The sequence below is a fragment of the Plodia interpunctella genome, chromosome 5, assembly GCF_027563975.2.
Source record: "Plodia interpunctella isolate USDA-ARS_2022_Savannah chromosome 5, ilPloInte3.2, whole genome shotgun sequence".
NCBI lineage: Eukaryota > Metazoa > Arthropoda > Insecta > Lepidoptera > Pyralidae > Plodia > Plodia interpunctella.
The window spans coordinates 7,974,206-7,998,289 of NC_071298.1; the positions used below are offsets into that span (position 1 = coordinate 7,974,206).

The window sequence follows — 24,084 nt, forward strand, 5'->3', positions numbered from 1 at the left end:
AGAAAAATAGAGAAATCAAGCTAAACGACTTATTACTTAAGAGATTGGACTATGTAGTTGGAATTTATTCTTTGTTCCGTTTCAAAGTTTCTTGTAATTACAATGCTTAACTAAATGCTGAGCGCGGTGACCGGTCAATTAGCCTTAACGATTCATTAACAAAACCAATGGATTCCTTTAAAATATGAAGTAATTGCTATATTTAAGAACTAATTTTCTGTAAATGTCTCCAAAAACTGGTACTATAGGACGTACGATGATAAAGAGTAAACTTAGGTGTAGCCGTACTTAGAAAAATACAAATTACACTTCCTGCTGTGCGAAACACTAGTCCTGTCGAAAACGTATTATGCAGACAATATTTTCGATCACTCCATATTGGCACGAACGCAGAAAACGATCCAACGTGTCCAAAATGCCTGTGCGTGCCCATTATTGTTTCCAAATCCACCACGCTCACATGTTAGTCCATTTCTAAATCAAAACAGCCTAATATGTGCAATAGAAGAACTGTTCACTTTGCCACTTTATTTTTTTGCGTGTTGAATGAATGTGAGCCATCATATCTATATAATAAAGTTAAAAAAGGGTAAAATGAGAATTGCTACTGTCTTATTAGTACCTCAGCACAGTACACTGCAATTTGCCGCCTCCAATTAGAAGAGAATTAGAATTAGAAATTAATTATAGGTATATGTATGTATATTGTAAAAAGATAACGTACGGCGGCGGCAATGGGTAGGGGTACACCTATTGCCGTCCGTTTATTTTTACCTGAAAATAATTAGGTACATTATTTTTTGTTTACGTGCGCCCCGATATACAATACAAGACACAAGAAAGGACGAGATAAAAGTACCTACCTACCTCAGGTAGACAGTTTGTTTAGGTACTTTTTAAAGAATGATTTAGGGAGCTACATTTTGTTTATGACTTTGACACAACGTATAATACAAAGAAAGGTAACGGTAAAAATCTAACATAAGTACTTTACATAAGTACCTTCTTTATTTACATTTGTAACCGAACGAATTAGACAAGTTAGCAGAACTGAAAATAATTGAAAGGTGCAATTGCTTACCCGGCTAATCTTCGTGAAATCAGCGCAGGCATTTTCCTTCTAGAGTGATTCATACGAAATCGGACGTACCTATGCCTATATTATTCTATCTCTTGAAACTAATGTTGTTGATTACAACAATTCAACAAAACGTAGCAACTATACGTCCATTGTTATAGTGGGAGTTAGTCATTCATTGCATTTACTGTTCAGTCGCCAGTCGCCAGTCGCCAGTTCTAAGCGAGACCGTCTGGTCGCCGTGGCAATCCAATGCACATCGTTCACACAAACTTTCACTTCGTCTAAATATAAATAAACAGTACAAAAATAAATATGCCTGTTTGGCAGCGTTATAATAACTTTCCCGGTTTATTATGCATGTGGTGACATTACGCTAGTGATACAAAGTGAAAAGGTTGTGATGTTTCTTAATTCGAATTAGTTCCGAAGTACAAAGCACCTACAACTATAGTGAGATTGAGTTACATCTTTGATTCTGTTTTACACAGAATTTATAATGTAAGTGAATAATATTAGAAGAAAAGGAGTTTATATGAAAAAGTAAATTTCTGAAGACACCGAGACAGCAGACATGGGTAAAGAAGAAAAAGATTACGGTAAGTTGTAAATCTACAGTTTACCATGAATATGTGTTTAAAAAAATGCCTTCTAAATTATATGTGTATAAGAAACTCTCAATACGTAGGTACAGTCCGAGTAATCCAATATTATTACCGTGGTACAGACAAATTTAATACCAGAAAATGTTTATTCGATTTAATGTAGGTAGTTATTGTACATACTGTAAAATTTAAATATGTTTACTCTCATTTTAAATATAGCCAAATACGAAAAGCATAATATTCCCTTGTTCGCTGACTCGTAGTCTACGAATAGGTAGGTAGGTACTTTTTCGTAGTTATAGCAGCAAAGTATATAAGCACAGGTAAATTTATAAAAAAACGAACAAAAAATCGATTAATCGATCGACATGCGATCGTAGCCCTATTCTTTCTTCAATTAGATATAATGTAATGCTTCCTATGTGGAGGTTCCTATTCCTCCAATTTAATCTCACCTACCTACCTAGGTACTTACTCGATTTACAAATCCCGTAGTTATAACTTCAATATTGGTGGTAAACAACAATAATCAATGTATTAACAATTAAAGCATAAAACGAGATCTAAACTTGCGGTTCCAGGCGTTTGTAAACATGCAAGTACAAAGTTATCTTATATATGCCATTGCCGAAACTGTCGCAACTCGCATGACCTTGTATTATACGTCGTACGGCACAACTTGGGCAAATTTGATGACGACGGCCTGAGGGACTGAAATCTTTACCGTTTATATAAGCTACCTACGATGCCAGGGTTTTTTTAAAGCTGGGATTGGGACGATACGAACAACAGAATGATCCCAAGATTATATGGTTCACTTGGTTATCCGATATTACATCGAGGGAACGTATTCAATGGTTTTACTACCAAACATCATAAATACATTTAACTACATCACCTCATGCTTTCTGGCATCCCGCCAAGGTTTGCCGGGTAACCATCAAGTCATAGGTACAGAGAATTACCCACTGTCCCTATTTCCCATAATAATGATGATTGTTCGTTACTATGCCGCACTATTTACTTATTTTATCTGGCAAGGAATATTGTTCCGTTCAATGTGTTTTACAATAATCATAAAGGATATCAAAATAATGTACCCTTCAGCTGGCAGACACTAAACGAGATAAAAATCACATCTATATATACAGTATCCAGTTCTTACACATATTGAAGAATTGATTTCAACAAGGAAATTAATGATGATAAAAAAACATTTGTTTATTTCTAACAGTTGCAAAGAGTAGAAGAATTTATTAAAATGACTACTTGTTTGGTAAATAAAACATGGAAGGGATAAAAGTCAGAACACAGAAGGGAAAATTTTGAAAAAAGGAAATATATAAGAAAAAATGAAAAACGTAGTCCACGTAGATATCTTTAAGTAAACTGAAACGCTTGGTGCAAATTTTAATTTATACGCCAATGCTAATGTGTTGAACTAAAGCGGGTTTATTAGCAAACAGTCCGTTTACGTCACCAATACTCGTTCTGATTTTTAAAAAAATACAACCTCATTTCTTATGCATTATATAGCTCTCGTAAAAACTACGCAATGTTCATATGTGACTGAGTTCGGCGATAATGTGTAGGCATTACAACTTAGATCCAATCCACGATGATAAGTTCCAAACATCGATTTATTAGGTTAGGTACCTAACATTATGTAACAATAACATAACTAACATCTTAATTCAGTTTTACTACTTATATACAAATCCTGGAATATCATCAGATAATTTATTTAAAAATACATAGTTAACAATACTTTGTAAGTACCTTCACGGATTCCCAACTGTTTTGTCTTTGCAAAATTACGTGGGAATTACAGTGACGCATAATTCCTTCATAATGTTATTGTTATAAGAACTGATAAATCGATTTGTACAAGGGAAACATTTGCGTGATTAGATCGGCCGGAAGTATCAGTACATGTTGATACATAACTATTATTTAGGTAAGTAGGCTAGTACATAATCTAGACCGAGATGTATTGTATGGATACTTGTAAAAAGACCTTCATTTTTCTAATGGAAGCACGGCACTATCTTGCAAAATTTGCAAACCGATGATGAATATAAAATTAATATTGCAAGCATCAAAATAATAATACTGTAATAATAATAATAGGTACATGTAATTTCCTCGTTGATTGCAAGTGTATAATAATTATAAATGAATGGGAAAAGTCTAATAGGTTAGTAAAATAATATTATTTTCGCAAAAGGTACCTAGTAAAATGACAACTAAATATTAGGGATTAGGATTAGTATTACGAATGTTAATTTATAATATATTCGTCAAAATACGTATTATTTCATTTAAGTATATTCGGTACATATTCGAATGAAGATAATACAGTCGTCTTCGGAAATGATCCTATATTCCTTTGATAAAAAATAGGAATAGCTTAAATGTAATCCACTTGTCTTTGTATTTATTTGTGTCAAGTCCGCATCAAGTCAAGTCCACATAAAATTAATAAATAGCGAGCGATGCGCTCGCGCACCGAGACGGTCACTGTTCGTCCCATCCGCGCAAGCAAAATAACGTAAACATGCTACCTACCGTATCTTCACGTCATCATTTTCTATCGACGCGACATAAAGCCGAGACCACGAAAGAGCTCCGATAATCACGTTTGTTTATCTTTGAACTACACATAGAACTTTTTACTATACTGTGGAACTCTTACTTACTATTGTGTCTGATGCATCAGCATCAGACACAATAGTAAGTAAAATGATATAAAATGTGTCGACAGTAGTGATCTACTGTCGACACATTTTATACCAAATAGCCCCGAGAGTAGGTACCACCTATCATTTTTAGGGCTCCGTAGCAAAAACGGAACGTAGTCCGTTCATCCGTATGTCACAGCCACTTTTTTCCGAACCTATAAGAACTACCTATACTGTTGAAACTTGGTAAGTAGATGTATTCTGTGAACCGCATTAAGATTTAACACAAAAATAGAAATGAAAAACTATACTTAGTAGAACTGAAACTCAGTTTTTTTATCAAACCCATACGTGTGGGATAGGATAGGTCTTCAAAAATGATATTGGTTTCTAATATATTTTTTTTCAAAACTGAATAGTTTGCGCGTGAGACGTTTCCAAAGTGGTAGTGTGTGTGTCCACACTGTAACTTCTAAAATAAGAGAAAGACAAAACTCAAAAAATATGATGTACATTACTAAAACATCCACCGAAAATTGGTTTGAACAAGAACTAGTAAGTAGTTTTTTTTATAGTGTGGAACTGTGGATTAAACTTTACTTCTCACAAACATGCCAGTGGGCTGCTGTGTACACAAGTACGTGGTAAGCACCAGTGATCTCAGTGGCGTGGTGACGTTACCTCGTAGATTGTGTAATGTCCGGCCGTTCTAGTGTTTTATGGTTTAATTCTTTGTGTCTTGTGGAACTAGTGCAGTAAACGTACTAATGCTTTGTCAACCAGAGATAACGTTTCCTACCACCTTATTAAAATTGCCTCTGTTATCAATTACGCACATAAAATAATTAATATATAAGGCATACCTTCTATATCTTATTATTAAGAGAACTCCTATCTACACAGCCTTATTTATCATGTTTCCGTCTAAACAAACATCCATATCGTATAAAATGCTGTAGATAACATTTTTTCCTTTATAAGACTAATTTACAAATGTTATTTATAAGTTGAAAAACCTAAACGAGCAGAATTTCGTAGGTATTTTACTTAAAAACCTATGTAAATGCTGAGTACGACTTGTTAGCTTACTATGAACCCAGAGAGTTGAGGTTAAGTTTTCAAGGTTTGAAACCAAGAAGGCATTTTGTAAATGAATCCCGAAAAAAAATGTACAAAATAAAATTTGATATTTTTTTTGTACATTTCACCTATCCCTATTAAAACAAAAAAAATGTGTCGAATAAAGACAGACTAATTAAAGTTACTTTAATAATAGCCATTGTTATTTAATGATTGTGAATAGGAATATTGAATAATAGCTGCACTTCGCAGTGTTACCCGCGTAATTATTTAAAAAGTACATTAACGTTTTTATGCACAGTACCTATGCATCAGACATTTTGACCAAATCCTAAGGGAATCGTATACTTTCGAGATAAAAACTCCACCCTATGTGTTAATCCAAGGTAACAGCTACATCATACAAATTTTCATAAAAATTGACCCAGCCGTTTGGATGCGAAGAAGTGACAAATATAAACATACAAACTTTCACCTTTCAAGATTAGCGAGATAAGGAAGTTCGTTTTTCCATCGGTATTAAATCTACAAAGGCTTAGGACAACCATTTACGCTTCATTACACTTCATTGCTCTTACACATACAACATTTTGTTGTATGTGTAGTGACGATAACGACACTACAAGTGCATCAAGTGGAGCAGCCGATAGAGTGTTCGTAGATTTAATTGCTATCCACGACGTGGTCCTTCCACTTCACGTGAATCACAATGGACACTATGGAGAGGGATTAATATGCAAAGAACATTTTAGATTTGAGCAGTATATTATTTTATAATTAAGATATAAAATTAACCGTTTTATCAGTCTAATAGATAACAGAAAATTGAAAAAAATAGTAAACCCACATTGACAAAGCCTTGTTATAGCAAGAATATATCACATAACAAATTCATATTCACGGGAGCCATGGACTTCATGTTAAACGGAAAATAATTACAAGGGGATTTTTTTACAATTTGTAAATATCCTGTTATCTGTAAGGGACTGATAACAGCGAGCTCATGATAGTGCCGTGCCACAAATCGTCCGCTGTGAAACATTTTCCGTGATGCTTCATCGTGTATTTGAGAAAATAATCTTGGTAAAATGTGGTATTGTGTACGGATATAAATAGAAAACTGTCCGCCCATCTTTAATATGGGTTGTTGTGGAGACTGTTGCATACCACCAAAAGAATCTCGTAAGTACCTACTACGTTGCATTTTAATGGCTCTGTTATTTACGATCAGATAAATACATAAGGAAAATATTTATTTCGAATCAAGAGGGATGTACAGTAGATTTTCAACAGATAGGCCACTCGCATATACTCACCGTTTTCACTAAAGTATGTACTTATTCACACACACTTGACACACACTTCCCGGCAGGTCAAGTCTATCATGTAAATAAGTAACGTGAAAGGAAACCTATTAAAGTTGGAAATTAGTATAACAGGGATGTATTAGCTGTGTCATAAAAAAATACATATAATATTTATGAACCACGCCTAGGTATCTAAAAAAATATACCGTAAATATATAGTAACAGATTGGTGGCATTAGATGGAGAGACTGATAGGCTATCAAATATGATAGTGTTTTATATGATTGAGTACAATTACCCGACTGCAAAGGAAGGCAAATTTTTCACTCGTAGGTATCTTGTGTATTTAATGTTAAATGGTGAATGGATTTACTAATATACACTAAATAAGAAGAAAAAGCACTTTCAATCAATTTCGTATTTCGCGATCTTAATAAAAATTATGGTTTCAGGGGAACCGATCCGCTATGACCCGGATTTCAATGGACCCATCCACAACCGATCATGCACGGATGTCTTGTGGCTTATTTTGTTTATCTTATATTTAGGAGTTTGGGGTTTCATTGGATATTATGGTGAGTATTTTATTCAATATATATATCGCTCTAACAAAACAATATCAAATAATCCCACTAAACAGAATACACAACAAGTAAAATCTTTTTGGAACACTTCCATTTAATAAATATTTAATTATATAAACAAAAGACCTCGCACAAATATCAAACATACGAGACAAAAATTTGCTAAATCTTATTACTTCTTTTCTTTCTTTGTTAATCTGGTAATCGTAAACATTTTCAGCTATGACCCATGGAAACATGCAGAAACTGCTTGCGCCGATTGACTCCAATGGGAACCGATGCGGACTAAACTCATGGTTGCAAGACAAGAAGTACCTGGTGTTCTTTGATATCACGCGTTGTCTCCAACCAGACACGCCCATCACAGGCTGTCCCACACCACAGGTAAATAACAATACGTTTGATTATAATGATACCATTCGTTAGAGCGATTTCCAATGAGATCTGACGTGAAGCATACTTTGCTCATTTGTTATATGTATGTACTTATTAGACCAAACCCTAGGTTATAATAATAATCTTATATCCTGAACCTAATATACATTACATAAAAATAAATATTAGTCAACAGACAGATATACATATTGAGCATATACATGTACTAAGATCACTTTTATAAGGATTCGAGTATTCTAGGTCTGCGTGAATCAATGTCCGGACAGAACCATAAATTTTGAGAAAGAATTAACAGCAGCAAACTTTAATGAATTGAAGAGCCGCATGGTCTGTAAATATGATGTGGACATAAGTACTTATGAAAAAGCAATGCAAAGCATAAGTGAAGAAAAATGCGCCAAGAGCGTTCTGAAAAGTGAAGCAGGTATATATATTTTATATAGCGAAGCAGGTATATATAGATATATATATTTTATTTGAGAGAATTTGAGTTTTTTTTATCCTTTTTTGGTGGCACTAACTTGCTTGGTATTTAACTGGAAACATTTTATATCAAGTTCTTTTATTGTATTTGCACTCTGTAAATTGCATAATCATGAATGGCGAATTCGATTTGACGCCTCGTAAGAATTTAACGAAACTTACTGGTTGAATTAACATAAAAATAAGCAATTGTGCTCTTTCAATTCCTTGATATCAGAGTGAGTGTTTGTTATATATTAATAAGCGTAATTCAAAAACGATGAAAGGTCCCACTCAACTAGCCTAATGCTAGGTTTGCTGAACTCTAGTGCTATTTCGCTGCATCGGCGATCTATCTACCATGCCACGTTGTGCCGAGGCGGCCACGGCCAGCTCTCGATGGACAGGCAGTGGGTCAGGCGGGGCGTGCCTTCGGAACCCGGAGAAGGCGCAGGAGTCCCTGCTGACCAGGGCCACAGCCCTCGACACCTACGTGGGCTGGATCACAGCCAGCTGGGTCACCTACTTTAAGGGGACCGAGCGTGATACCCACATTGTAGGTATCCTGTATGGGCATCGGTAGCGGTCAACCATTACGCATGTCATTCGAATGAGCACTGTAGTTGTAGACTGATGCATCGTAATTCGTAATAATTTGAACTAATTTGCACTGTAGAAATTTAAAATTTTATACGGATCCCTAATGCTATTTTTAACCAATAACGTCCTTGCATATAACTACTTATCTGTATAGAATGTAGAAACAACACATCAACTACAGTTATAAAATAAAAACAACGTAAATCTGTTTTATTCATGATGCTTAAAATTTGAAGAATAACGTATACAGGGCACAACGTTTTACAGAGTTATTTGTTAAAAGCCAGTAAGCGCCGAACCTATGTAAAATGAGATATGGTAAGGAACAAAAAGAAACTATATCAAAACTCGTAGAATAAACGTTGTTGTTTATGACGTAAACTTCCTAAGTTCTGCGTTTACGAGCTTTCTGGTGTTGTACAAGTAACTTTGTGAAGCAGTGTCATATTCATTGTCATTGAGATAAAATATAGTTGTTTCCACATAATACACCAATGCAACCCTTTTAATCTTAGTTGGATGGCACGTATTAAACCTTGTAATCCTTAAACAATTCTGTACCCATTGCTCTCTAACGCCACCTTGCGCATGTTTGGTGCTGGCGCAGTGTTGGGGCGGTGCTTGCCCACCGATCTGGACGGAGTGGTGCCGGACAGCACTCAGCAACAAATCGCAGGCTCAGCTAATGAGGTAAACACACCGCAACTAATTGGCATGTATTTTATTTGAAGCCCTGAAGACGGTGATGCGTAACCGATGCAAAATATTATTGCATTTGACCTTTATATTTTAACTGCAAATACAGAAGTAATTATTTTCACTCCAAATCATTTTAAACGAACAAGATCATGTAAATTAGTTAGTACAGTAGTAATCATAGTCATAGAAAACGAAATTCCGTAGGTTTAGAGCTTCAAAATAGTTGTAATTGTCATCCCTTTTTCTTGAAAATTAGAGTTTGCGTCATATTTTGTTAGATTGATTCACCGTTTGTTCTGATTTGTGAGCACAACTACGAGTAAGCTGACAAATAGGGATGCCAGTTCGACTGGCAATAGCAACAAAACTGTCATACTTGACAAATATAATGCTGCACACTGCCTATACTGGTACTTGTCAATTACAGGTAGGCTGTGGCAAGCTACGCTATACCCGTGGTGCTGGATATAATAAAATTGAAGAAAGGCCAAATTTGTACATTGGATATATTTTTTTAATTCTTCATGGAATAAACTTAGTTACTGATATAGATGACGAAAATATAGTTTTGGAAATTTTTGTCTGTTTGTCTGTCTGAACACGCATCACTCGAAATCTACTGGACCGATTTGCTTGAAATTTGGTATGTAGGTACCTTATATACCGGGTTAATATCTTAGATACATTTCATCCTGGTAAATGGTCAGGTTCCCGTAGGATAATTGAAAAACTAATTATGAATCAAAAATTCCTCAGAATCCCGGGTAAACGTTTTATAGACATTTCATCCCGGAAAATGAGAAGGGTCCTGTAGGAAAATTAGATACATTTCATCCCGGTAAATGGTCAGGTACCTGTAGGATAATTGAAAAACTAATTATGAATCAAAAATTCCTCGAAATCCTGGATTAACATCTTATAGACATTTCATCAAGGAAAATGAGTATATTGGATCCTATAGGAAAATTAAAATAACAATCCACGGATCCAGGGACACAGGACGGGACACATTGCAAAAAACATGATGGCACAATATGTAGGAAACGGTACGGGATATCTACTTTACATTACATAGCAGGAAGCGGGACTGGACAAGTTTACGGGATGAGACACGCAGCGGAAAACAGAAAATTGAACTAAAGATGAGAAAAAATACGAATTTGAATCATATATGTTTACCAGTCTTACAGAGTACGCGATAAAAAAAATTACTGAGATTTTGCTATGAAATTCACGCGGGCGAAGCCGCGGGCATAAGCTAGTAGCTTAATAAAACTCCCGTAGGAAACCATGTTATCTCACAAATTCCTTTGTGGCACTTGCCCTCTATTATGATGTTTGTTATAAAAAAGTAAGGATCTCCTTTCAATATTAATATACAAGACCAAAACATGCGAATAATGATGACCTTGCTTTTGAATTTAGATCACATCTTTTCTCACTTTTTATTTGTTAACTCAAATTACAACATTAAATATTCAAAAAGCATAACTCCCTCCTCGCAAAGTATAAACTTTGTTTACTACTTGGCAGTTATCCGCTCAAATCGCTCAAGACATGGTGCAAGCACGCTGGTACATCGTGGGAGCGGTGCTGATTGTAATACTCATCTGTTTCGTGTACATCCTCGTGCTGCGATGGGTGGTCGGGCCAGTTGTATGGACCTCTATCGTCGCTTTCCTCATACTACTTGGATTCTGTATGTCCTATCTCCCATTTTTTAATAGTGGGTCTATATTTTTTTAACCTCAGATAAAAGAGGATGGTTTTGAATACACTTCAGCAACAGAATTAAAAATTGTTTCTAAGAATAATACTGTTATTGTATACATTAAATTTTAAACTTCCGCATTTAATTACATATTATATAAGTATAAATAAGGTACAAGTATTACACCCACACGTTATGTTATTGCTTTCTTTTGTCGTTGTAACACGACCGAGATATAAATAAGAAATATTTAATGCCGTGTATTTTATCTATATAAGGATATTTATTTAGTCTCAAATTCATAACTTATAGACTGACACTAATATTGCCTACAGAATCGTTGAATGATTGATTTTTTTTCAGCTTGCTATTTATGCTACAAAGAGTACAAGTATTATCTGGCGAACCCTGTACAGCAGATCGCTACGTCCAACATCAAAGGCTATGCAGAGTCTATAGTAAAGACGCACACGTTTTGGTTGGTCGTCCTCATTATTGCAGCGATTGTATTGCTCATACTGACGCTTATTGTCATCTTTCTGAGAAACCGCATTGTTATTGCCATAGCTTTGATACGTGAGGGCAGCAAGTGAGTACTGGTTAATTTATTTTCTCCACTAACATTTCACTATTAGATTGGCTCAATACCGATCCAATTGAAATTTTTGATTTACTGCTGACCGGTTGAAGATACACTGTGCGGTTGTGTGATGTAAATTCATGGTCTCACGGTTTTTTCGTCACAGAAGTAAAAGTACTTAATAAACTTAGATTAGGAAAAACTCCAAATTCTGTGTTAATAAATGTCGAAGTAATGGGTAAACAATTTTGCAACTGAAAAAATACTAATTCATATATTGAATCCAATCATTGTGTCATGATGTTTTAGAGCTGTGTCGGCAATCAAGTCAACCGTATTTTTCCCAATACTGCCATGGGTCATGCAGTGCCTTACGATAGCATACGGAGTCTTCGTTCTCATGTACATCATATCCATGGGAGAGAGTCTCTTCAGTGTCGTCAATAAGAAAATCGACCCCGACTGCGTGTGCAATGGAAATTATACGGTACGAATAAAACGATTTCGTCATTATACCAATTTAAATAAATAAAAGCGAGGTCATGTCGTCAGCCATTACTTTGAGGAAGTTATCTATTTTTATCTCTTTCCGAGTCATCTTAGTAGTCCTCTTTCAATTATATCCTAACTAATATAAATGTGAAAGTATAAGTTTATTAGTTACTTCTTCATGCATTACGTACTCAACCAGGTACATAAACTCATAGTACAGAGAAGGACATTAACTAGATGCCTTAAATCCCGGAACAACGTAATGTTCTTGTGGGGAATTGATGCGAACAAAACCGGGGGCAAAAGTCTTACATAAATTCTTACTTATAGTCTCCAATGATGTGGACTAGACACTGGGCTTGTTTTAAGTGAAGGATACATTTTAATCTTTTTTATTATGCTTATTTCAGGATTACGCCAGCTGTGACCCAATACAATTCCAGTTGGACTGCCATGATTCCGGTACCATCTTGCCTTGCAAGAAAGCTATTTGCTACTTCACTGGACTCGATTCACCTCATAGTGTCGTCTATTTACATCGTACGTCAAATTTATTTTTTATGATTTTATTCGTCTAATAACAAATACCTTAAATAGCTTTATGAACTTAATTTGAGATTGAGATTTATTATTTGTGCAACAGTGGGCAATCTTCTCGGGTTCTTTTGGACAATGTTCTTCATAAGCGGGTGTTCAGACATGATGTTGGCAAGCACCTTCGCTACCTGGTACTGGACTTTCAGGAAAAGGAATCTCCCCTTCTTCACCCTCACTGCCGGAGTTGCGAGAACAGTGCGGTACGCATTTTCGACTTTCTTTTATTTAGAATATATACCAACATCAACATGTACAACAAAACTTTCTTTTTTATACAGTCGTTGTAACTATCTGTAACAGGATTTTCAGTTCATTATTTAGACGACTCCCGTAATCTTGCAAATGGGACCGGTAAGTTCATGGTGGTACCTAGTAATTCATATGAAATTTTCAGCTACCACATGGGTACTGTTGCCCTGGGATCCCTCATCATCGCTATCGTTCGGATAATACGAGTGATACTAGAGTACATAGACCAGAAGTTGAAGAAGTTTGACAATGCCTTCACTAGAGCCGTGTTGTGCTGTTGCAAATGTTTCTTCTGGTGCTTGGAAAACTTCCTCAAGTTCATCAACAAGAACGCATACATCATGTGCGCCGTTCACGGAACTAACTTCTGTGCCAGTGCGCGGGACGCTTTCTCCTTGCTTATGAGAAATATCGTCAGAGTTGTTGTACTGGACAAGGTAATAACCTATTTTATCGCTACTACATACGTAGTCTTATTTCATTTTTTATTTCGTGTTCGTTTCATAGAGGTTTTTCTTTACGGTTCGGGTCGCAATATGGAAGTTTGCTAGATGAATCATGAATATCTTCAATAAAATGTTAACACATTCATAAAACTTTCAGGTTGCGGACTTCATCTTCTTCTTGTCTAAACTACTGCTATCCATCGGAGTAGGCTTTGCAGTATACTACTTCTTAGATGGAGAAGTAGTCTCGAAGATTACTGGGGGCAAGCATTCACTGTACCTCCACAACAACTACATTCCAGCCGTCTTTCTCGGGATCATCACGTATATCATCGGCTCTATATTCTTCCAAGTTTACTCTATGGCTGTGGACACGCTGTTCCTTTGTTTCCGTAAGTTATCAAAATATTATGATATCTCATAACATGCACGCCCATGTAATGCTCGTTTTCATAAGTCATTTATATACAGAAATGTAATTTAAAACTCTGTTTTAAAATGATACTCAAATGTTTTTGTTTTTATTTCAGTTGAAGATTGTGAACGTAACGATGGATCTCCAGAGAAACCATACTTCATGTCTAAAAATCTTATGAAAATTTTAGGAAAGAGAAATAAGAAGTATGAGGATTAAGTGCCAAATATTTGTTCACAATGGTTGTGACACTAAGCATGTAGTTGATTGAATGATTGTGATGTGTGATTATAAATACGGAACCCTATAAAATCCCAAGACGAAAGTATATCAAAGTAGTCGAATCAGTATGTAACATATGTATTCAATAGAACTGCATTTTAATGATAATACGATGGAAACTGGAAATTAAAAGATGTTCTTGATTTCAAGCATCACATTGGTCATTCATGTGTAAAAAATATCATTTTCTACATACAACTATTTATATTGAAAATTTATATGAATATTCAGTATTTTTTATTATTATGTTATTTAGAAATATTGAAACGAATTGCCAAATATTAGACCTATATGATTTGTAAGCAGGTTTATAAAAAATCTTATGATTTGTTAATAATTAAGATTTTTATAATAATGTTTTTGGCATTTTAACAATTATTAAAAATCAAATCAAGGTAAATAAATATATCAAACAATAATTTTGATACGAAACTCACGATTTTGATTGTGATAAGTCTACTAGATTTAGTTATTATTAAATAACTACTTTCTTATTATTTAAAGGTTTTTTATTTATATCTGCTTACTAGCGTTGAAAAGCGCGAAAGTCACAGTTTCACCACAGTTTTGTATTTTTCGAAACTTTCAATTTAACAAATAAAATAAAGTAATTTCCGAAATAACCATTGTTGCTCGACTTAATTTGGCGGGCGGGTGTTCATCTTCAACACTACTGCTTACTTGCCACTTTGATTTATTTTACTACAGTTAATAGCTAAAATAGTATCACTTCTACTTCTATTCAAAAAGAAACTCACAGTTGTTACTCTTCCATAATATTATTTATTCTGTGCTGTGTTAAGAAGGCGACATCCAACATTGCCTCAGGGTCTAAGAGGTCCTTGACCGCATCATACTTAAGGCTCTCTTCATAAGCAAACATAATACTTGTATCATCTAGCATCATTTTGGACGCCACTAATGCCGCAATGCAATTCTTCACTCTGGCCATGGCTTCTCTATCTGATCTGCTGATAGGCTGAAAACAATATAGCCACTACTGTACTATATACATTACAATATAAACTAAACTAAATATTACATAATGTAAAACAAAGTCGCTTCCCACTGTCTGTCTATCCCTATTTATGCTTTAGATAGTGGTTCAAGACGAATGTTTAGGTGTATAATATATGATGGTTTTATGCAACTGAAGCTGGGACAGTTATAAATAAACTTTATAAGCCACCAACTGGAGAACCCTTCTGTCTTATAAAGTATTGAAAATTTTAAATCAAACCACTACTTTACTGAAATAATCAGTTTTATATCATAGTTTGCACATTCAAAATGTCAATCAATTACTATTTTACCTGTACTTCACAACTGTCAACATCTTCCTTATGCTCCTCCATCATGGTCTCCTCTTTCTGGGTGCTGATCCACACATATCCATTGTTTCCAATTATAACTGATACTCCACAGGGCAAATTGTGGAAATGATTCTTCCTTCTTTTAATCAATGAGGGAAATACTTTGACCAAAGTGCCTTGTGTAAGCTGAACAAAAATATTATTATTATTACTAACTGATGGATACAGGAAAAGAAGAAGGCCTAGGAACCTAACAAGAATGGCAAGAGAACACAAAGGATAGGAATGCGTGGAAGAAGTTAGAGGAGGCTTTTGCCCAGCAATGGGACTTAAACAGCTAATAAAAAAATATATTACTATGAGCCATCAAATCACGGGCACCAGTGCAAAGGCCCAGCACTTATAAAAATGTGAAGAATGGATGGAGGCATTATTTCCATTTGTTGGATGAATAGATAATAAAAAAAATTATGGACTTTATAGAATCATAAATTAGTAATATTCATAACTGAATTTTCATGTGTGACACAAATATTTCTACAGTTGAAGTGTGTATTTTTATCTTTCATTTTTCCATGAAACAAAATGACTTAATTATAATCTTACTAGCAATATAGACTAGGGAATAGCAATAAATACTATATTTATTAAAACAATTTCACTTTTCATTATCAAATGAATTCCAAGTGTAATACAGCAAACCAATCACATTGAGGTGTGGTTGTCAATGCGTCACATTGTGATTGGTTAGCTGTGTCTCACTGCAATGCGATTAAATAGGTAAGTTATTTGCTATTTAATTCTAACTGATATGGACTCAATAAATAAATTCTGCTCTACCTTTCCATATTTTAAACTTCTAGTATGTAAAGAGAGGGATCCATCAGAGAACACACTCTGGACCTCCGCACTGATGAGATCTCCCTCCTGTAGATGTTTCCTCATCATTTGTTCATCTTCAGCAGATCTTCGACGCTGTTACAAATGTTAGAATAAGAAAAGTTATAACTCAATAATAGGATACATATAATTTATTTACAAAACACACTTATACAGATATAAGTATCAAAAATATATATGCAAAAAATTATAGAAAAGATATGTACTTAAGCATATTACAGATAGGTAACATCTTAGTATATGTGGGCTATGAAATTCCAGCACTGATTTTCAGTTAATAGCTTTTGTTTCATAAAAAATAATCTAATTAAATATCATACTAGAGGACTATCTGTAGACTATGTAGAGGTAAGTAATAAAATTAAACACGATATTTATAGAGTTCAACCATCGGGTTTGACTCACCAGTTCTCCTCCAGGAAGATTAACTGAAGATAACTGAAGAATTGAATCAAGACGTGAATTAGTCTCGACTTTCCATCGCCTCTGTTGCACTTCCAGAACTCTGCCAACCACCACATCACCGATTTCACCAACGTACCGACTTTTGAGTGGTCTTATGCATATAAGTTTGTTTACTTTTTGCATGACACCAGCCACAGATGATTTGAGGCAATCTTCGTCAGCGTAAGTTCCATGTCCACTGAAAGCATCATAGTGACGTACCTACCTAATTATTATGTAACAAAACGGTAAAACATGGGCCCATAATTTTGAAAATATGTACATACCGCATAAAATCTTGCATGCCCGTTATAACCTCACCAGGAGTGTAAAAACGAGGTAATTCATTAGAAGAAGCCACACAATGGTTTACTCGTTCAGAAGCTAACTTTATAGAGACGTGTCCAGTCATTTTTTAGTGTTTTGGAAATAATAATAGAAAAAGAAAAAATCTAAGTAATCGATATCTATTTGCATTAATCTATCACAGTCACAGATTGTTTTTATTTGTTTGGTTGGTTATTTTTTTTTACTGGCTGATATGTCATGTATGACAGTGACAGTCAATCGATGTCAAACTAGAGAAAATAAGTTTTTTTTAATATAAGTCTTCACAATCCTGAAAAGAAGACCTACGACCAGTTTATTGATTGATGTAGATTAAGAAAGCTATAGACATCGTAGTTATAACTACGTAAGATATAAATATCTTTATTTTCTTTTAAGAAATAAACATAATTCAAATTTCAGAATTTAGATTTCGAATACGGAATAGGTGAAGATTAGAACCGGGACGGGACAGAGTTATAGTGTATGTAAGTGGTCACACGAAGTGTGCTCGATGAACTAGGTACGCAACGCAATGTTTATGCATTCCGGTTTTAAATCTACAAAAAAAACCGGATTCGCGTCGGCGCGGCGACGGCAGGCATCTGTCCTTCTTCGGCGATAGGATAGTGAGTAGCTGAATTACGTTTTATTTGTCTGTAAAAAAATTAAATTGACATTGGCAAGTGATACCTACTCCAATACGTCACAACGTTAAAATAAAATTGGTAGTAATACTACATAGACGAGGATATATTTATTTATTTATACTTCGATAGAGCCAGATAGAGGCCGTAAATAAAGTATTTTGCGTGTTTCAAAAATAAATAAACTATAAAATGTCTGGTGCCAACGTAGCACCTATAACTGCTACTGACAGCTTGTCCCAAGCGTTAAAAGCCAATATTATTCCTAATCAGGAATATTTACTTCAGGTAACGTTCACAGCTTCGTCCTACCCATTCAAAAACCTAAGATCCTTTAATCTAAAGCATACCAGCGAAGTAAAAACCGGAGGAAACGCTGTTTTTATGGGCCTTTACTGGACTAACAATCTATGCTCTACTTATACCTATTTTTATTAAGAATGTAACTTCCAATACAAAATCTATTCTAGGGCTCCGTTTTGGACTCTGCTGTTGAAGTATTGCTACATCGACTCCGTGGGCTTTGTGACAATGTTGATGCTGGTCCAGAGACTTTCAATGATCAGGAAGTTTGTTTCAGTTTACGAGATCCTAATCAACAGGTAGGTAGAATAAACAATGTTGATTCAAAATATGAAATCAATTATTTATATAATAAATAATTCCTATTTAATGCCTATTAAAATTCTTATCAAAACTAAAATGATTATTTTATTTATTAGGCTGCACCATTGATGCTTCGTGTTCGTAAAGCCCTGGATGCACGTGACATGCCATACCAACTGCGGTACATCGGCCAACCAGACCTAGGAGACAAGAATCGGCCTACTGTTGTGAGATCCAGCCTTGACATCGCTTGCAGTGGCATGCTGCTAGATTTCCTCAGTGAATTGGGATGTAGAATTGAATTTGAATATAGTGTGAAAGGTAAATTATTATATTTTCTGAATTCTATTCTGGCACTATTTATAATGTTGATTTCATTATTGCCATTGATGCCAAATTATGAACCTTTCTTAGGTGACAACTCACAGTATGCCACTGTATTCAACTCAAACTTCTCAAGATTATTTTAAGTGACCTAAATTACTATACTAACTAAACTTTGATGTTTCAGGTTACATGTTCAGAAAAGGACGAATGAAAATTACTGTTGCAAAGGTGTTCAAAATATCCCAGAGCTCTATGACTCCAGAGCCGATTTCTCAGAGTTACTTAGTAGAGTTGTCTGTAAGTTCATATCTCTTTATGTAAACTTGGGTATACTTTTACCAACTACCTCTTGAGATGTGCACCACAGCTTTGCTTCAGTGACAATTTCATAAGTCTGCATCAAGATACATTTTGAATAATAATACGAAATGTACCATAAAGTGCTAGCTTGATATTGTCACAAAGGATATTCATACCAGACCATTGGTACCTACTAAAGATGAAAGACTGTATAAAGTGGAGAAGAGAATATAGGAATGAAAACTGTGAGCCTTATGGCTGAGCCGATGCTTTACGGCTGAGGAATTAACAAAACGCTCGGGTGCTACAGAGAGATTTTTGATAATCACAAATTATATGCAACTCTTTGTCATGATACCAACAGCCTATTCCAACATGGGCCACATGCATGTTTGCTCAGTAGTATAAAAAAAAATTATACATTTCAGGTACTAGCGCCTCAAGGGCAGGATGCGATCGCGGAGGATATGCGGCAGTTTGCGGACCAGCTGCGGCCGCTGGTGCAGCTAGACAAGATCGACTACAAACGGTTAGGGCACATGCCGGTCACTTAGCCCATGTTCCTCACTTAGGCCGCCTTTACATGAGCTTCGGTCCAGTCACAGAAATCTGAATATTTAGAATGGCCTAAAACATATAATTTCTTGGTGTTGATGTCAAAAATTTTCTAGTTGCCTACAGGCATTTGACTTTTTCAATTTTTTAAATAATTTCATTTCATTGATATAAGTTACACAGTGATGTTCGCCCACTCGCTCAATCGAATTCTTTTTTGTAACTGGTGTTCAATATTTGTAATACTTTTACAATAATAAAAGAAATAAGTATGATTCATAACATTAAAACTAATCTATTTAATTTAAATTCAGATACGAATTTCTAACTTTTGTGTAACTTGTCTTTAGTGATTGAGGCAGTGACATTCATTGATAAATCTTACTTATTTATTCTATAAAGTCATAATACACCATTTCTATTTATATATTCCGATTTCTATGATTTCATAGTGAGATTTTTGTGTAAAGACAGCCTTAGTTTACAAGAATACAAATATCGATACCAGAAATATTTTAAAATAAGAGTTTGAACTACCGAAAATGCAAAGCGACTGCTTTCTTTTCTAGATTTGATAAGGATAGGTACATTACTTAACTACTTTTTAAGTTTTTTTAATGTGTAAATAAGGGCTAATGATACCCTTGCGTTGCGTGCACCGTGGTCATATGACATCTGCATTTTTGTATGCATAGTTAATAGCCAATCCATGTTTAATATTATTAATTAAAGTAAACGTCTCCGCGTTTTTATTTCCATTAAAAAGATTTTTATCGCCTATAGAAAGAGATAACGCCAAATAAATGTACAAGCAGAAAAAATAGTCTTGAAATTACATATTTGAATTGAATCCCACTTAGTATTATAATTATGTGTGGATGTTTGTTACTCAATCACGTTAAATCGACTGAACGGATTTCAATGATATTTGGTATACGTGTTGATGTATCCTGGAATAGCACATAGAGTACTTTTATCTTTTATCCCCAAACTTCGCACGTCAGCGAAGCACCAGGGCGCAGCTAGTATGTTGATAATGTTACTTTTGCAATCAGACTACTGTTATGGCAATAAAATGTACTTATAAATATGTATCATGATAACTCTTAATCTGTCTGTCTCTTAATATAAGTACATTTAAATGTAAAATTGTAAAAACAAATGGAGTATCTAATTTAATTTTACCATCTATAAATATGTCCTTCCACCACTTTACATAATGTTTGTAGTATTTAGGAAAATTAAGGAGCTCAAAAATATATGCGTTTCACAAACAAACGAGTTAATTATTGAATACTTGTAATTTCAAAAAATCTGGAATAGCACATTTTTGTTAGCCTGCGGATGTAATGTCCACTACTGGACTCCTTAGTCCACCCGTCGTCCACCCTCCTCTTACTTTTCCGCCAGTCCACGGTATTCACGGTCATTCTTTGTTGATCCCGCCATCCTTAGTTTGCCCCTTCCCTTCTGCATACATCTGCGGCCGAATGATAACTAATTCTGCCCATCGCATGTGACAGACGTATGCTCCATTTCAACCTGGCCTGGTGGTTTGGCCTATCTATGTGCTAAATTTCAGGAAGGCAACTTGTTCCGCAATTTGTCTATAAGACAAAGACCCAATATGCTGTGCTCCATACCTAGTTAGCAATTGACTTAAACTTAGGTAAAAAAGATCATGTTTACACCATAGGTCAGGATGGCCATTCCATAGAATCGGATTTCCGAATAGCACATACTTAGTATAGTATAGTTATCTCAAAATTCACAAGGAAGAAGGGTTAAAAGTAAAATTATTTAAATCAAACAAATTAAAAGCATACATATGAAAAAAAAAATAATACAATTAAATTTTCAACAACAGTTCACGTCACTTCAAACTTTTCTTCATTTTGCCCACTTTCGAAACTAAACAGAATGATTTTGCATAGTCCGAAACCTGTTTTCCAAATAATATAAGAAATTCCAAATAATATGAGAATTTCGCAACTAGTGAAAACTGGTTTCGAGTAAAGAAAAAAACTTCCGAATAGTCGAAACTAATTTCACGAACGATGATGGGAATGCCAGATTTACTGTGGTCAACAAAATGTTTTAATGCAGACAATAATGTACAATCTTTTTCCCATCAATATTTTTCTTATGAAATCGAAAGGTACCGATCCCCTGGTTTATCAGCGAAATCAGGATTTTTCTTCGACATCTTAATAATGAAATGGTCTTCTCCATAGTCTTCGTCTTCGCGTTTGAGACCGTGCACGTAAGCGAAGTTACCGAAGAATAGGCAGCGGTCGTAATTCAGTGGCACAAATTCTAAAACATGACGTTATTAAAAACTTTTTGATATTATATTCCCGGGACCAATGCTAACTACATATAAACAAATCTCAGCAGTAGTCGTGGCGAAGTGCGTATCCTAATATTATAAATGCGATAGTAATTTTGCTTGTTTGTTAAATCTTCACGCTTTATCTATTGAACCATCTTTTTTTAATTTTGCATACATGTAGTTCGAATTATGGAGAAGGACATATGGTTCCTTTCATCCCGGAAAAACTGTTCCCGTGGAAAATTTTGGCGGGCTAAGCCGCGGGCTAAAGTTAGTATTTAATACATTTTTCATTTCCCATAACCGTGGCACAAATATCCTGAGTAAGCTTATGCCAGTTCCACAGTATCGCGGCTGAGTTTGCTGTGGAGTGGTCATCAACCAGTGGATTCGACATACATTATTTGTTTTTCATTGCACTGATTAAAAGCTCTCATACAAACTACGCAATGTTTATGCATTCGCGTCGGCATCTGACCGAGTTTGGCGCTAATATGTAACCGGCATTGAAACCTGGCCTAAGGTCGGCCTGGAGCCACGCCAGGTAAACTATTAAAGAAGTGATTAAATTTATTTTATCATATCATTTTGATATATGTAATTATTTATATCTGAAGAAAGATAGCGGTTTATTGCTGGGCGTAAAATGGGCATAACCGTTTCTGCCCCGGCGTTAACTCATCTATAATTAAGTAAGTACCTGTGCCTTCAATGCAGTTGTAGAGATCCATAATACAGTGGTTGTCGAAAATGAACGTAGCGTTGGAGACGAGGTCGAACGCGCAGATTTTCTGGAAATATGTCGGACACACACCACATCTAAGGATAGAAGAGGTATTTAAAAAGGCATTCAGGTCGTGCTTATGGTGCACCCAGAGTCGACTCCCAACGAGGGAACTTCTCAATGGTTTACAGCACGGACATGGGTTTTTTTTAAGACGTTAAATGCCACCAAGATCTCTTTGACGACAATAAAAGCTTGTGACAAATATATATTTTTGTAAAAAAACTTGTTAGGTGGTACTTATACAACGACGCAAAACTACTTAAATTGATATTATTATTGATGTGTCTACTATTTCATAACTACGCTCCCGTGGGAAATTCGGGATAACAAGTACCCTATGTGTTATTCCAGGTTATATTCTACCCGTGTACCAAAATTTCATAACAATCGGTCCAGTAGAATTTGCGTGAAAGAGTAATAAACATACATAGTTTAGTAGGATTGGTAGAAAATTATAACCTATGTCCGTCGGGCGCTGGGTTCTGTTTGAAATCTAATTCTGACATAACACTGCCGCAGAAACCTGCAATAAATAAAATTCTCATAAAATAATACAAGATATACCTATTGCTCAGAATTTTTGGCGTAGCTCTGTACGGTTCGCTACAAATGTCTACGTTTGTGCTCTACGACGCTACATGTTTGCCTACAACTTTGCTACGAAACATTTTTGGCAATATGAACAAATACCCGTAGTCAGCACTACTACTTACATAGTATCTTTTTTAGGGTTACGTACCTCAAAAGGTAAATCGGATACAAAAATAATGCTCTCTGTGATCTACTGTCCTGTCCACCTATCAAAACAGGGGGAAGGGGTTCACTTGCGCTTTGGCTAGTCTGACTGAACACTACCAAACTTATAAAGTATAAGATACACTCAAAAAGTATGAATTAAAATTTTAACCGGTAAACTTACATAGAATAATGATTATGTTCCATGGTATCAATTGACTAACATTCATGACAGGTCCAGCAACTACAGCAAATCATTGACGTCTGACATCTTTATCATTTTAATTAAATGGCTCACTGCAATACATAATAAAAATTGCAATGCCTAATGAAAAATATTTACCATACATTCTTTATTGCTTTTTAGGTTTTACTCGCAGATAAACATATATGGTATTGAGTCCGTAATAAAAAGTATTGCACGTAGATCAGTCAAAAAATGTTGGCAAAATCTGCTTTGGTTAGTAGTCCTCGTTCACAACTCGGGCCTACATTTAACTTAAATTTTGGTGAATGTGGCTGGAGTGTCGGAAAACATGTAAAGCAT

The 24,084-nt window shown here is 35.1% G+C and overlaps 4 protein-coding genes across 6 annotated transcripts; 2 read left to right on the forward strand and 2 right to left on the reverse strand.

Annotated features, from left to right (window-relative positions):
* Nucleotides 1–1,184: 1,184 nt before the first annotated feature.
* Ctl2 (Choline transporter-like 2) lies at nt 1,185–14,761 on the forward strand. Of its 3 annotated transcripts, none has more exons than XM_053744764.2 (13): nt 1,185–1,677; nt 7,204–7,326; nt 7,556–7,719; nt 7,972–8,155; nt 8,523–8,749; nt 11,026–11,191; nt 11,567–11,792; nt 12,093–12,270; nt 12,686–12,815; nt 12,919–13,072; nt 13,267–13,558; nt 13,725–13,959; nt 14,098–14,761. In XM_053744764.2, exons 1-13 carry the CDS (start codon nt 1,653–1,655, stop codon nt 14,199–14,201), a joined length of 2,208 nt encoding a protein of 735 aa, XP_053600739.1. In that variant the 5' UTR covers nt 1,185–1,652; the 3' UTR covers nt 14,202–14,761. The 3 variants fall into 3 exon arrangements, with proteins under 3 accessions (XP_053600739.1, XP_053600738.1, XP_053600740.1); XM_053744763.1 differs by lacking the exon at nt 1,185–1,677 and adding an exon at nt 5,864–6,626; XM_053744765.1 differs by lacking the exons at nt 1,185–1,677; nt 8,523–8,749 and adding exons at nt 5,866–6,626; nt 9,401–9,483.
* A 113-nt stretch (nt 14,762–14,874) lies between these two features.
* On the reverse strand, nt 14,875–17,461 carry Rrp4. The gene is made up of 5 exons (XM_053744766.2): nt 17,209–17,461; nt 16,883–17,120; nt 16,418–16,552; nt 15,578–15,763; nt 14,875–15,243 (listed from the first exon to the last, which is right to left on the reverse strand). The coding sequence occupies exons 1-5, from the start codon at nt 17,331–17,333 to the stop codon at nt 15,028–15,030; spliced, it is 900 nt and encodes a 299-aa protein (XP_053600741.1). The 5' UTR covers nt 17,334–17,461; the 3' UTR covers nt 14,875–15,027.
* A 399-nt stretch (nt 17,462–17,860) lies between these two features.
* MED18 (Mediator complex subunit 18) lies at nt 17,861–20,961 on the forward strand. The gene is made up of 5 exons (XM_053744767.2): nt 17,861–18,183; nt 18,366–18,497; nt 18,618–18,822; nt 19,013–19,125; nt 19,557–20,961. Exons 1-5 carry the CDS (start codon nt 18,088–18,090, stop codon nt 19,680–19,682), a joined length of 672 nt encoding a protein of 223 aa, XP_053600742.1. The 5' UTR covers nt 17,861–18,087; the 3' UTR covers nt 19,683–20,961.
* A 549-nt stretch (nt 20,962–21,510) lies between these two features.
* On the reverse strand, nt 21,511–23,869 carry LOC128669714 (uncharacterized). The gene is made up of 4 exons (XM_053744769.2): nt 23,722–23,869; nt 23,262–23,325; nt 22,716–22,834; nt 21,511–21,999 (listed from the first exon to the last, which is right to left on the reverse strand). The coding sequence occupies exons 1-4, from the start codon at nt 23,765–23,767 to the stop codon at nt 21,827–21,829; spliced, it is 402 nt and encodes a 133-aa protein (XP_053600744.1). The 5' UTR covers nt 23,768–23,869; the 3' UTR covers nt 21,511–21,826.
* Nucleotides 23,870–24,084: the final 215 nt, after the last annotated feature.

Excerpts from the sequence above, each read along its gene's own strand:
- LOC128669714 (XM_053744769.2), bottom strand. The coding sequence starts at position 23,767 with ATGAATGTTAGTCAATTGATACCATGGAACATAATCATTATTCTAT. Across the intron at positions 23,326-23,721 it reads GAACATAATCATTATTCTAT|GTTTCTGCGGCAGTGTTATG; the intron begins GTAAGTTTACCG and ends TATTTATTGCAG. Across the intron at positions 22,000-22,715 it reads CAACTGCATTGAAGGCACAG|AATTTGTGCCACTGAATTAC; the intron begins GTACTTACTTAA and ends GTCATGTTTTAG.
- Ctl2 (XM_053744763.1), top strand. The coding sequence starts at position 6,584 with ATGGGTTGTTGTGGAGACTGTTGCATACCACCAAAAGAATCTC. Across the intron at positions 11,793-12,092 it reads TTGATACGTGAGGGCAGCAA|AGCTGTGTCGGCAATCAAGT; the intron begins GTGAGTACTGGT and ends ATGATGTTTTAG. Across the intron at positions 13,073-13,266 it reads GGAGTTGCGAGAACAGTGCG|CTACCACATGGGTACTGTTG; the intron begins GTACGCATTTTC and ends TGAAATTTTCAG.
- MED18 (XM_053744767.2), top strand. The coding sequence starts at position 18,088 with ATGTCTGGTGCCAACGTAGCACCTATAACTGCTACTGACAGCTTGTCC. Across the intron at positions 18,184-18,365 it reads ATCAGGAATATTTACTTCAG|GGCTCCGTTTTGGACTCTGC; the intron begins GTAACGTTCACA and ends AATCTATTCTAG. Across the intron at positions 19,126-19,556 it reads GTTACTTAGTAGAGTTGTCT|GTACTAGCGCCTCAAGGGCA; the intron begins GTAAGTTCATAT and ends TATACATTTCAG.
- Rrp4 (XM_053744766.2), bottom strand. The coding sequence starts at position 17,333 with ATGACTGGACACGTCTCTATAAAGTTAGCTTCTGAACGAGTAAACCAT. Across the intron at positions 17,121-17,208 it reads GGCATGCAAGATTTTATGCG|TGGACATGGAACTTACGCTG; the intron begins GTATGTACATAT and ends TGATGCTTTCAG. Across the intron at positions 15,244-15,577 it reads TTGACAGTTGTGAAGTACAG|CCTATCAGCAGATCAGATAG; the intron begins GTAAAATAGTAA and ends TATTGTTTTCAG.